The sequence below is a fragment of the Stegostoma tigrinum genome, chromosome 44, assembly GCF_030684315.1.
Source record: "Stegostoma tigrinum isolate sSteTig4 chromosome 44, sSteTig4.hap1, whole genome shotgun sequence".
In the NCBI taxonomy this organism is placed as follows: Eukaryota; Metazoa; Chordata; class Chondrichthyes; order Orectolobiformes; family Stegostomatidae; genus Stegostoma; species Stegostoma tigrinum.
This window is the reverse complement of record NC_081397.1, coordinates 6,620,952-6,633,179: the sequence shown is the minus strand read 5'-3', so window position 1 is coordinate 6,633,179 and position 12,228 is coordinate 6,620,952. Positions and strand designations below refer to the sequence as shown.

The window sequence follows — 12,228 nt, the reverse complement described above, 5'->3', positions numbered from 1 at the left end:
AAGGCTCTTTAGAAACCAACACTTTCATAAATACTACCATCTAGAAGGATAAGGGCAGCAAATTTATGGGAATACCACCACCTGCAAGTTGCCCTCCAAGCCATGGTTCAAGAAGGCAGCTCACCAACACCTTGTCAAGGGCAGCTATGAGTGGGCAATAAATACTGGCCAGCCAGCAGCAGCTCCATTCTAAGAATGAATACAAAAAAACCCCAGGTAATTTATTCAGTGCCAGTTCTTCCTTTCTTTAATGACTATTTAAAGTCTCTATTGATGGTATAACTAAAGCAGCACAAGCCCTTGTTTCCAACTGCTGCATCAAACACATAGAGTTCAAAATGTGCAACCAGAATTAATGACTGAACAGGCAGCCAAGTCAATATTTAGGAATAGGTTAAGCAAGTGGTCAAAGTAAGGATGAATAAAGCATTCACTGGAACAGAGTGGACACATGGGATTAAGACTCATGTCCATGTAGAGGGTAAAATCTTTATACAAAAACGTTGGTTAGAGTGAGTGGCAACTGTTTGCCTTTATTCACGTCTTTAATGGATTCTAAGGCATGTCTCAGAAACTGATACTGCAATAACAAGTAGATAGTAGCAAGGGGAAGAGGTAGGTTTTCATCAGACTGATGCTCTATGTCATTAGCGAAACTTCTGGAAGAGCTTTACATTGTACTTCAATATTCAAAGGGGAGACCAAAACCTCTCCAAAGTAACGCCACTGATTATATCAAATGATTATATCAAATATCACAAGGTACACACACACACACACACACACACACAGTATCCATATTGTAATTTCCACGTCATTTTCATTGTGATTTTGTTGAAGGTCAAAAGGCATGGAATTGTCACAGCAAACCTCAAACTGCTGAATTCTGGCAGAAATCCAAGAATCATCCCAACTGAAATAAAATGCACCTTTCAATCTGTAAAGACATGTTACAGCACAGGAGTTGACATAGGTGCAGTTGGAATTTTGAGTTTTATCATTAAGAGAATAAAAATGTCTCATGATTTTAATTTGTCATACCAACTTGCAGAGAAATCATGTACTACACATCTGGCACGATAGTAAAATAACAGTGGGACACATAGATGCTCTACAATAGCGATAACAAGGTGTACAGCTGGATGTACACAGCAGGCCAAGCAACATCAGAGGAGCAGGAAGGCTGATGTTTCAAGCCAAGACCCTTCTTCAGAAATCTTTGACATGATTTTGGAGTATCGTGGAAATTTGTAGCAATGGAAGGAGAGCATTTGGCCCAGCGCATCTTTGCCAGCCAAATTAAAACTATCAAGTTGAATCCTGTTTTCCAGCTCTTGGCCCTCTACATTAACGTTAGTTCAAATACAGATCCAAGTTATTTTTCAACTCTAGCAGCTTTTATGTCTTCAGTTGCAAAACTTTATGGACCCTCTCGACACTCTAAATATTTTGTCTCATCCTCTCCTAAAAACACTGCTTCGTGTTTTTGGCTGCCAAGTAAGTGACCACAGTCTCAGCCAAGAAACCAATCAGTCAGGACCTTGTATTATCATGGGAGGTGGAGACAGAACACTGGGCTTAGCCAGGATCTGTACTTCCATTAGCATTGCACACACCACACAGAGTTCCCAATTTAATAAAGAAAAGTTCTAATTATGTGGATTATGCTGGCAAAGTCACCATTTTATTGCCCATTTTTATGAACTATTTGCTATACTACTTCAGAAGGCAAGTAAGGGTCAACTGCCTCAGGGCTGAATTACACAAGACTCTGGGTTCCCCACCTCTTTGACTAAAAGCACAGAGGTGGGAAGTCTGCCAAGCTCTGCAACCATCTGATGGGTTGATTGCTCCGCTTACACATGAAGATGTCCTGCCTCAGAGAGATTCAGGCCAGTAAGAGATTGGCAGCATTCCAGCACTGTACCAGCAGCACCACCAGAAGACGTGATCATTACTGGTATTGCACTTGGGACTGAGACAATTGTTTCAGATTCAGCTCACCAAGTGAGAAGAATTGGTAGGCCCTAGTGAGGATATGTTGGGGAGTTGGGGTGTTGTCAGAATTTTGAAGACTGGTGATAAGCAAGGCATTACATATGATCCTCGAATGGGAGCATGGGCTAATTTAGAAGAGACAGTCACCATCTGCCACCCCACCCTCAAACCCAGCCCCAACACAGCTACCTGCTGGGTATTTGGCGTTAGGCCTCTCCAGCCATTTAAAACCCAATGATACCGCACCCTCCCACCTCGATTTATTGTCTAATAACAACAGCATGTATGCATCTTGCATTGGTAAAAGTAAAATGTCTCACAATATTTCATAGGAGGAATGATCTAATCAAACGTGACACTGGCAATATCAACACAAGTCACCGCTCTGGTATTTTATAACCAATAATGTAAAGGAGAACATGGTCGGGGGGGGGGTGGTAAAGGAGTGGTGAGGTTTATGGAAGAAATTCCAGAGCTTAAGGCATTGTCAGCTGAAGGCATGGTCACCAATTATGGAGCACCAATAGACACGAAGACAGACTTTGTGAAGCATGGAGAGTTTCATTATCTGTCCCAAGGAAAATAGCATCATCATCACAGATATGATCATTATTGGTAAACATTGATACAGTGTTGCATTCAGTCAGTGAACTTAGAGAACCAATAGAGAGAAATCCAACAAATGCACAGGCCACGCATTCAAAATCTAAACTCAACAGGGATCATGAGGTTAAAGGGAGAGTCAACCCACAAAGGTTCTCAACACCAGAGAATAAGCCAGAAAATTACAAATCAAAGTACTGTGTGTGACATGATCAATCAGTAAGAAACTATTTTTAAAGGGACATGGTGTCTTCTCCTGAAAGACTTCCACTGCATCCAACAATTGGAGTCTTGTAGAACACAACTACAGCAGCTCTTCATAACTGGATAGCAGAGCAGCGCATCTCCAGACTATGACAGAATCTCATCCTGGCAAATAATGCTTTTAGTTTATTCCATCATCCTTAATCACAATATGTTTTACTCATGTAGGAGCAAGTCACATCAAAATAAATTAACATTTTCCCACGATTTACTCACAGTGTACCCTTCAAATCCCATTATTCTTTTATTTTTAACAAAATATCTGGAGTGAAGCTTTAGGCAAATATAGAACTGAATAAGATTCCCCCTCCCACATTGTGGCGTACATTATCAAGTTTCCAGTTAAGCGATACATAAATGTTTCAGAAATCCTCACTGTGCCTTGTTCGGAAAGGGTTGCCTTTTCCTCCTCCTTGCAGCCAGGATAGCTGGGAGAGACATCACTCCTGCGTCTCAGACAATCTTTCCGAAAATACTGTTATTACTACATCATAGATCAGCCAGCTCGAGGTCTCCCCCGTTTAATCCTGGTTAATTTTAGAATTGAAATCTATCAATTAAAGCGTCTCCCAGCAAAACTGCTTCTAATTACCAGATCTGCAGCATCTATTGCTTTGTCATCAACAGGCACTTGTCAGCCCATCAGTCAAGGGGTTAAATTTAAAATAGCCCCGGTTGTTTGGGGCGTGCGAGCCAGTGAGCATCCGGCAGTAAGGGAACAGCGTCAGAGGGCTGCAAGCTAACGGGGTCCGAATCATGTTGCCAAACCACTGCCCGGGTGTGGAGTCACTGCATTTGTCACATCCAAGTCCCCCCTCACGTCTCTAGGCTCTCTTTGCAACACAGCAGCAACAACCTGCACAGAGTGGGTCAAACAAGATCTCCAGTTTGCACTTCCTCAGAAGCGAGACTCTGAGCTATTACCTTCTTGACAGCTTTCCACTAGAATTAGCTGTTTAACCATCTTAGTCACTGGCCTGATATTCTCTGGTCGGGCACTTTTTTTGCCGAAACAGAACAGTGCAAACCTCCAGAACCACCTTTCCCCTTATCCGAACTGATTCTGTGCGTTGTATCTCAACCGTGGATTCGCTACAAACCATCTGCAATCTCCTGCCCGGTTGATAGGGAATCTAGGATTCCCAGTCTTGACCTTATCTATCCTCAACGTCCAATCTGCGCTGTTAGGAGCAGAAAGCGCCGGCTTGTGAAGCTAAGGGATGCAAGGGAGCTGTCTGAGGGAGAGAGAACGCACTATTCAGGCTAATGCCACATTCCCACCGATTGCACTGTATCAAGAGTCACGAACAGCATCGGTCAAGATAGGAGAGCCCATATTGAACAACAGACCAAACTCCCTCCCCTCCTACTCCACAATAACAGGACATTTGCAAAACACACACACACAAAAAAACGCAGGCACATTCACATCAGCCAATGGAACGGTGTGTAAAGGGTACTCACTCGCTTTGCCTTGTTTCGGCCTTTGCAACAGCTTCTGCATTGCTGCACTAAGTACACAGCGGCGATGCCATGGTTCTTCAGTCCGTCCTCACCCCCATCGCGTTTCGCAGCCGCTGCCTCACGCTCTCTCTCTCCACAAGAGCTGAGATCTGCTTTCAATGCTCCTACCCTGCCGCATGGCGGAGCAAGATTGTACAGGAGCCACAGGAGCAACATCTTCGGTTTTGACAGCTTGCAGTAATTCCTGATCTTTCTCCATGGCTTGTTGATGTGTGTGTGTGTGTGTGTGTGTGTGTTTATGTGCGTGTTTTTATATCCGATGCATCTTAGGTTTTAGGAGCTGAAGCGAGAGAGAGACACACACACACACACACACAGAGGGAGGAAGACTATGCCTGGCAGAGTGTGTGCATAGAGGCAGGGACAGGAGGAGAGCTACCGATGGGTGAAAGGCATAGACAGCCTCGTCTCTTGTATCACAAACCAAAACAGCTCTCTCTCCTAAAATAATAAAATGTGAGGCTGGATGAGCACAGCAGGCCAAGCAGCATCTCAGGAGCACAAAAGCTGACGTTTCGGGCCTAGACCCTTCATCAGAGAGGGGGACGGGGAGAGGGAACTGGAATAAATAGGGAGAGAGGGGGAGGCGGACCGAAGGTGGAGAGGAGAGAAAAGGTCAGTCCAGGGAAGTCGGACAGGTCAAGGAGGTGGGATGAGGTTAGTAGGTAGATGGGGGTGCGGCTTGGGGTGGGAGGAAGGGATGGCTGAGAGGAAGAACAGGTTAGGGAGGCAGAGACAGGTTGGACTGGTTTTGGGATGCAGTGGGTGGAGGGGAAGAGCTGGGCTGGTTGTGTGGTGCAGTGGGGGGAGGGGACGAACTGGGCTGGTTTAGGGATGCGGTGGGGGAAGGGGAGATTTAGCATCCCTAAACCAGCCCAGTTCGTCCCCTCCCCCCACTGCACCTCACAACCAGCCCAGCTCTTCCCCCCCACCCACTGCATCCCAAAACCAGTCCAACCTGTCTCTGCCTCCCTAACCGGTTCTTCCTCTCACCCATCCCTTCCTCCCCCCGACAAGCCGCACCTCCATCGACCTACTAACCTCATCCCACCTCCTTGACCTGTCCGTCTTCCCTGGACTGACCTATCCCCTCCCTACCTCCCCACCTATCTTCTTTACTCTCCATCTTCGGTCCGCCTCCCCCTCTCTCCCTGTTTATTCCAGTTCCCTCTCCCCATCCCCCTCTCTGATGAAGGGTCTAGGCCCGAAACGTCAGCTTTTGTGCTCCTGAGATGCTGCTTGGCCTGCTGTGTTCATCCAGCCTCACATTTTATTATCTTGGAATTCTCCAGCATCTGCAGTTCCCATTATCTCAGCTCTCTCTCCCCTTCCCCACCCCGGATTATTGCAAATAAAAAGGACAACACAAAATTCTCCTTGCTGTCCTCCCCCGAGAGCCTGGTGGCTGCACTAAGTACACAGCGGCGATGCCATGGTTCTTCAGTCCGTCCTCACCCCCATCGCGTTTCGCAGCCGCTGCCTCACGCTCTCTCTCTCTCTCCACAAGAGCTGAGATCTGCTTTCAATGCTCCTACCCTGCCGCATGGCGGAGGAAGATTGTACAGGAGCCAAATCATCACATCCCTCTCACACCAACTAGGACAGATCCTGGGCCAAGGCAGGTTTATTTCTGGAAGCGCTCTTAAAGGAAACCCCTCCCAAAGAGTGCGTGTTGGGGGTGGGGTGGGGTGGGAAAGGGGTGGAACTAATCCTTTTAAAATCTCTGGTTTGTAACCATTTTCTGAAAATAACACCGCTTTGCTTTCTAACATCCCGCTAATCCTTCCCACCATTGCAATATCTGTATTTATTGGTCGATAGACAAGAATTGAACAGGTGAAACTGCACATTTAAACATTATGCTCGTCACAATATTAACTGATGGAAATGGATGCTGTAACTTCAACTTGGCCGGGACTGTTCCAAACTCTCTATCATCCTCGATTAAGAACTGCAAGGTGATGCAGCGTTGGTACCTGGTCCCTTTTCACTGGGGGTTGCCAACCTGCTGTCTCAGGAGTCAGCATAACATTTGGCGATTGCAATTTTACGCTGCAAATAGCGCCAATTTGAAAATAATACCGGCGTCTCCGGAAGTGAATTAAACTTGGACAAGAAGCAAATGCGGCTTCCATCAATCATTCCACCCGCCACCACAGCCCTCTCCCACTTCTTACGCCCCTTCAATTATACTTAACACACAAATACAGCTCAATTCCGATTAGCACGTCTCGTTATTTTTTCACTCCCTTCCCCGCCATGTTAACCAGTTATCACTGAGCACCCTGGCTGGTTCCTTATCTGGTCAATCCATAATTGTACATCCCATCTATGGTCTGGGATCAAGCTAGTTATTTGGGAATTATCTCCACACCTGTCTGAAAGGCAGTGTCTTGTTCTCCCTGGGTTATTTTTAATCTGGAAGCAATGCTAATGATGCTGTCTGACTTGGGGTCATGCTTGTCATCAAGATTTGTATGTGCACTCTGCGCAGGGTGGCAATTAACTCGGAAATGTTTTCACCTAGCGGCTGAATGGCTCTAAGTGTCTGCACCCCTCTCATGTGCGTAAATTATCACCGACATGTAAATCTCTGATGGTTCTAATTTGGGATACCACATTATCAATGAGTTATTTTCCGTGTCTTAAGATCCAATAACGTCAGTATCCACTTGCCCACATCATTTGGATGCTTGAGATAGTCGCAGGTAACAGAGAAGGTTGAAAAGGACAAAGATGCTGTTGTGCTGTGCATGGGCTATCCAAAAGCATTTTGTACAATTTTTGAAGAAAATCTCAGAATGAAAGGGATCCAAAATTGTCTGAGGGATAAGAAAGAGAGTGTAATATAACAAAGTGTGTAGCTGGATGAACACAGCAGGCCAAGCAGCATCTCAGGAGCACCAAAGCTGACGTCAGCTGCTGTGCTCCTGAGATGCTGCTCAGCCTGCTGTGTTCATCCAGCTACACACTTTGTTATCCTGGATTCTCCAGCATCTGCAGTTCCCATTATCTCTGATCACAAGAAAGAGAGTGTGATGGGTGTTTTTCTGATTGAGAGGATGTTTGTTGTGGAGTTCCCCCGAGGCTGGTATTGAGACCCTTGCTTTCCTGATACGGACATAAATGATCTAGGCTTGGGTGTGCAGGGGACAACATTGTACTGTGCAGATGACACAAAACTCCAATGTACTGCGACCTGTTATGAGACATAGAGTCATAGAAATGTACAGCACAGTCGTTGGTCCATTTCATGGGCGCCATTAGACTTTCATTCCTGGGTGTTGTTTTTAAATTGAAATTGGATTCAAACATGCGTCATGGTGAAAGTTGATTCTGATTACCTGAATCTCCGGATTACTAGTCCAGTGATGTTGTCACAACGCCTCCATTTGTGAGAATGATTCTCAGGGATGAGAAACTCAGTTATGAGGATTTTTTCAAGGTACTGGGACTGCTTTCCTTGGAAACTTGATAGAAACTTTCCAAAACCATGAGTGCTCAGGAGAAAGCAGATAGGAATAAAATGCTTCAGAGATAGTAGGAACTGCAGATGCTGGGGAATCTGAGATAACAAGGTGCTGAGCTGGATGAACGCAGCTGGCCCAGCTGCATCAGAGGAGCAGGAAGGCTGACATTTCAGGCCTAGACCCTTCTTCATTTTTCTGACGAAAGTTCAGAAAGCTCTTCATCCAGTTCTACACCTTGTTATCTAGGAATAAAATGTTCCCACTCCTAAAATGAATCTAGAACCAGAGGGCACAGTTTCAAAGATGCTAACAAAAGAAGCAAATGGGCAGTGAGAAAAAATACTTTATTCAGCCAGTGAGTGATCTGGGCCTGGAATCCACTGCCCGGAAATGTGGTGGTGGCAGATTCGGCGAAGGCACGCAAGAGGGATGGTTACTTAAACAGAAAAAAAAATACATGCAGGGTTTTTGGAAAAAGGTAGAAGATTGGCCTTAAATTACAGTGCTCAGAGAGCTTGGCAAGTATGATGGGCTGAATGTCTTCCTTCTGCGTTGTAGCAATTCTGCGTTTCTGCCAGGTTCACTCTTCTGTTGTGGGCAGTGATGGATGGCATTTTTGCAGGCAATCACGTAGGTGCTGGATTTTGTACATGACGGGTAGAATTTAACACCCCTCTCTTTATGCGGGGTTTGAGCTGGAGAGTGTAAGTACGGACCTGACTGTCTTTCAAGTTTTACCCTGATGCAGTCTCGATTGGGAAGGCTGGTAAATGGTCTTTACTCCCCTGAGTGGGCAATTAATAACTGAGGCTGAACAAATATCACACAGAAAGTTTGAGAAGTAAAACTCTTAATTATAGAATCCCTACAGTGTACAATCAGACCCTTTGACCCAACATTGACCTTTGCAGCATTCCACCCACACCCATTCCACTATAACCCACCTAACCCACACATACCTGGACACTCTCAGCAACTTAGCATGGCCAAGCCATCTAACCTGCACATCTTTGGACTGTGGGAGGAAACTGGAGCACCCAGAGGAAACCCATGCAGACATATACAGAATGTGCAAACTCCACACAGACAGTCACCTGAGGTTGGAATTGAACCTGGGTCCCTGGAGCTGTGAGGCAGCAGTGCTAACCATTGATCCGCCATGCCATATTAGTAGCGATGGCAAACAGATAGCACCTGACTACCTTTTCTTACAACCTCCTGATTCCCTGGCCAGAAAACCTCTCCCACGACCCCAATTTGTTCATGACTCACTAATAGCATTGGATTAATTGCAGTACCAGCATCAGCCACCCTTCCTGGTGGCACCACCTGCAATGGCGAGACACTAGTCTCTGTTTGGCCAGCATCTCTCAGTGAGTGGGGTTTTAGCCACAGACTGCCCCCGAATGGTAAGTGCTCGGTTGGCACTTCATTCACTGGAACTTTCCTGACACGGTAACCTGGGGTTTCTGTCAGTTCTCCAAGTGCTAGGTATAATCCCTGTCATCTGATTCACATTCTGATGGAAGGATGCGTAATGCTGCTTGGATGCTAATGGTATATGTTTTGACCTCAGTATTCCAGTTACAATCCTCTCTTAATCCAGTGCAGTGAGGATAGAGATATCACCAACTACTTACAGGTTAGATGCAAGTGGATTTCCGCTGACTCTTGTAAAAGTGTTTCGTGGTTTTCAGAGCTGTTTAAGCCAGCTGAAATCTCTCAGGAATGGGGAAGCATTCCCTGACTGTGAGGATACTGCACAAGTCAACAACAGGGCTACAGTAGTGGCTATCCCCTCAGACAAGCATGACTGAGAGAATGGACAGAAATCACACAGAGCAGGACAGGTGACTGGAATAAGGTGAATGATGAAGGAGACAACGATTCTCAGTGGGATACCTGAATCTCCAGAGTCTGAATGGAGCCATTTTTCCCGTCGTGAAGAACTGTGCGTGAGCTTTCACCTTAGTACAGGCATCCTCACTGGAATTGATCACTTCTGAAACTGGAACTACAACCTCCAAGCAGGGTCACAAGGTCATGGCCAGAGGATGGGAAGATTCCAGGCTGGCCCAAAGATTACTTGCAAAATTTTCCAGCTTGTCATTTTTCCTGTTCCCATAAGGACCTGTAATGGGAATCAAAATTACATGAAAATCAAGTACATTTCAGTTTTCCTTGTCAGAGAGCAGCAGGATAGTGAACAGAAGACTTTGTAATAATTCTTCAATATTCTGCCCTGCCATCCTCATTTGAACAACTTGAAGTAATGAGGAGGTGACAAGAGCCTTTGTTTGATGACGTGGTCCATATGGGAGTGTGTATTACACACTCAGAGGGGCTGCATAAAGTACCACAGGAAATGTAATGGTGCAGACCACTGGAGTAGTTCAATGTTGCTTCTGCTGCCTGGAGCACTCTGGGGCAGTCCTGCAGTACAGAGAAGGGCCGGTGTCGTCATGATTCTTGATAGTCTCCAACCTTGGCATCATGAGGGTACGCTGTCGCTGCCAGTGATAGGGCACCAGCTGAGAAAGAGGAGGAGTTGGAAGCAGTGAGGAGGTAACCATTGCAGCTTTTTTGTTGCCAGACTTTCTGTGATCCATTCGACCAACTGTAATACAGGTAAATGTAAGATCAAATTCCACTAACAAGGCTGAACCTTCCCTCTCCTTGGCTGTTGACTACCACTGCACCACTTGTCCACAAACAACAGTAAATGCCATCACAATATCGATATTTCAAAACAATAATGTTGAACAATCTATGCCATAATGCATGCAAATATCAACTGCCCTCATTTATTTCCTTCATACCAGTATTATAGGTGCCTTTTTCTTGCTTAATGCTCCCACAGAGTGCGATCCCTGTGACTGTGGCACTGCAGGTGAAAGCTGATGATTTTTATTGTGTTTATCCTGAGTAACTCTAGCTCCAGAAGGGCCCACCCACGACTGTACCACAACAGCTTCTGCTTTTTCTGGAGCAGAGATACCAATCATGACTCAATCTGTAACTGTTCCCATCAGGTTGGCCACAACTCAGTGCTGGAGTGGATGGTTTCCAAACACTGCGCCAGATTGAAGCCAGAGTCTTTCATGCTCCGTGACATTAATGGCAGGCTTTCTAACCTGCCAATGCACCAATCCTTCTTCTGTCGGCCACCCCATCCCCATTGCAGTTCTCATCTGAATCCCCTGTAGCTGAAATGGAGTGTGACTTCATCCTCTGGTGAACTGGCACCAATTCCTTGAGACCTCACTGCAGGTCACTCATGCTCAGTGTACGAAATGAGGAATAACTGGTTGAGGGACAGAGTGGTTGAGGAAAGAAATTCCAGTGTTAGTACCTTGGCAGCTCACAGCAATGCCACCTGTGAGCTAACTACAACTGGAAATGTTCAGGAATGAGTTAGTGTAAGACTGTAGATAGCTCTGAAAACTAGGAGACTGGAGGGGATTACAGAGATTAGGGGAGGGATTCAAGACCGTGGAGGGATTTGAAACCGAAACTAGAGTTTATTAATTAATATTAAAATTGAGGATTTGCTGAACTTGGAATTGGTGCAGGTCAAGGGGCACAGGATGTGCTATGAACGGTTAACATAAACAGCAGAAGACCCTGATTTTATCGAGAATAGAAAGCGGGAGGTGCGCAGGGTGCATTGGAATAATTAAGTGCAAAGGGACCAATAGCAAGAAAGTCTGTTTCAGCAACAAATAAACTAGGATTGGAACAAAGTAAGATGTTACAACAGCATTCGTTTGATCGTTCTTTGTGAAAGGGGTGGGGAGCGGTTGTGAGGAAAGAAGGGGTGAGGGCAGGACATTTCCATAATTCTTCTTTCTTTCAATTAGAGTTTCTTTATTTAGTTTTACTGTCTTCTGTCCCTGTAGAGTGCACTGGGTTAATGGCAGGAAATGTACAAGGAGAAGTCCCCTCAGTGACAGCCAACTGTGTGAGAGCTATTAAAAGAGGAATTACTAAATAATGTTTACTAAATCTGGAGAACTATGATTTTGTTTACTAATGAGATTTATCAGCTCTGGTTTCTTTCAGTTGACAGCAAGAGGTTTGTTGATGAATCTCTAACATTCACAGCTTTGACTTTCAACCAACTTTCCACAAGGGGTGGGGGGGGTGGGGTTCGTGAATGGAAGGAGCTGCCAACAGATGTGGTCGAGGCAGATAAAATTGCTGTATTTAAAAGACATTTGGACAGGTACACAATTAGGAAAGGTTTAGACGGATACCAAACACAGGCAAATGGGACCGGTTAAGTTTGGGACACCTGATCAGTACAGATGATTGGACTGAAGGTCCTCATTCTGTGCTGTATGACTCTATGAATCTATGATTGAAGAGC

General features: G+C 45.5%; 1 protein-coding gene across 3 annotated transcripts in view; it reads right to left on the bottom strand.

Moving 5' to 3' along the window:
* The window catches only part of LOC132206952 (uncharacterized), a 259,139-nt gene extending 254,129 nt beyond the window's left edge, over positions 1–5,010 (bottom strand). For 2 of the 3 annotated variants that reach the window (XM_059642063.1, XM_059642062.1), the window contains exon 1: positions 4,330–5,010. In XM_059642063.1, the coding sequence (XP_059498046.1) occupies positions 4,330–4,545 (216 nt within the window). In that variant the 5' untranslated portion in view covers positions 4,546–5,010. Of the gene's footprint in view, positions 1–3,241; positions 3,328–4,329 lie in introns of all 3 variants that reach the window. The other variant, XM_059642064.1, reaches the window with a different exon arrangement.
* Between the last annotated feature and the right edge of the window lie 7,218 nt (positions 5,011–12,228).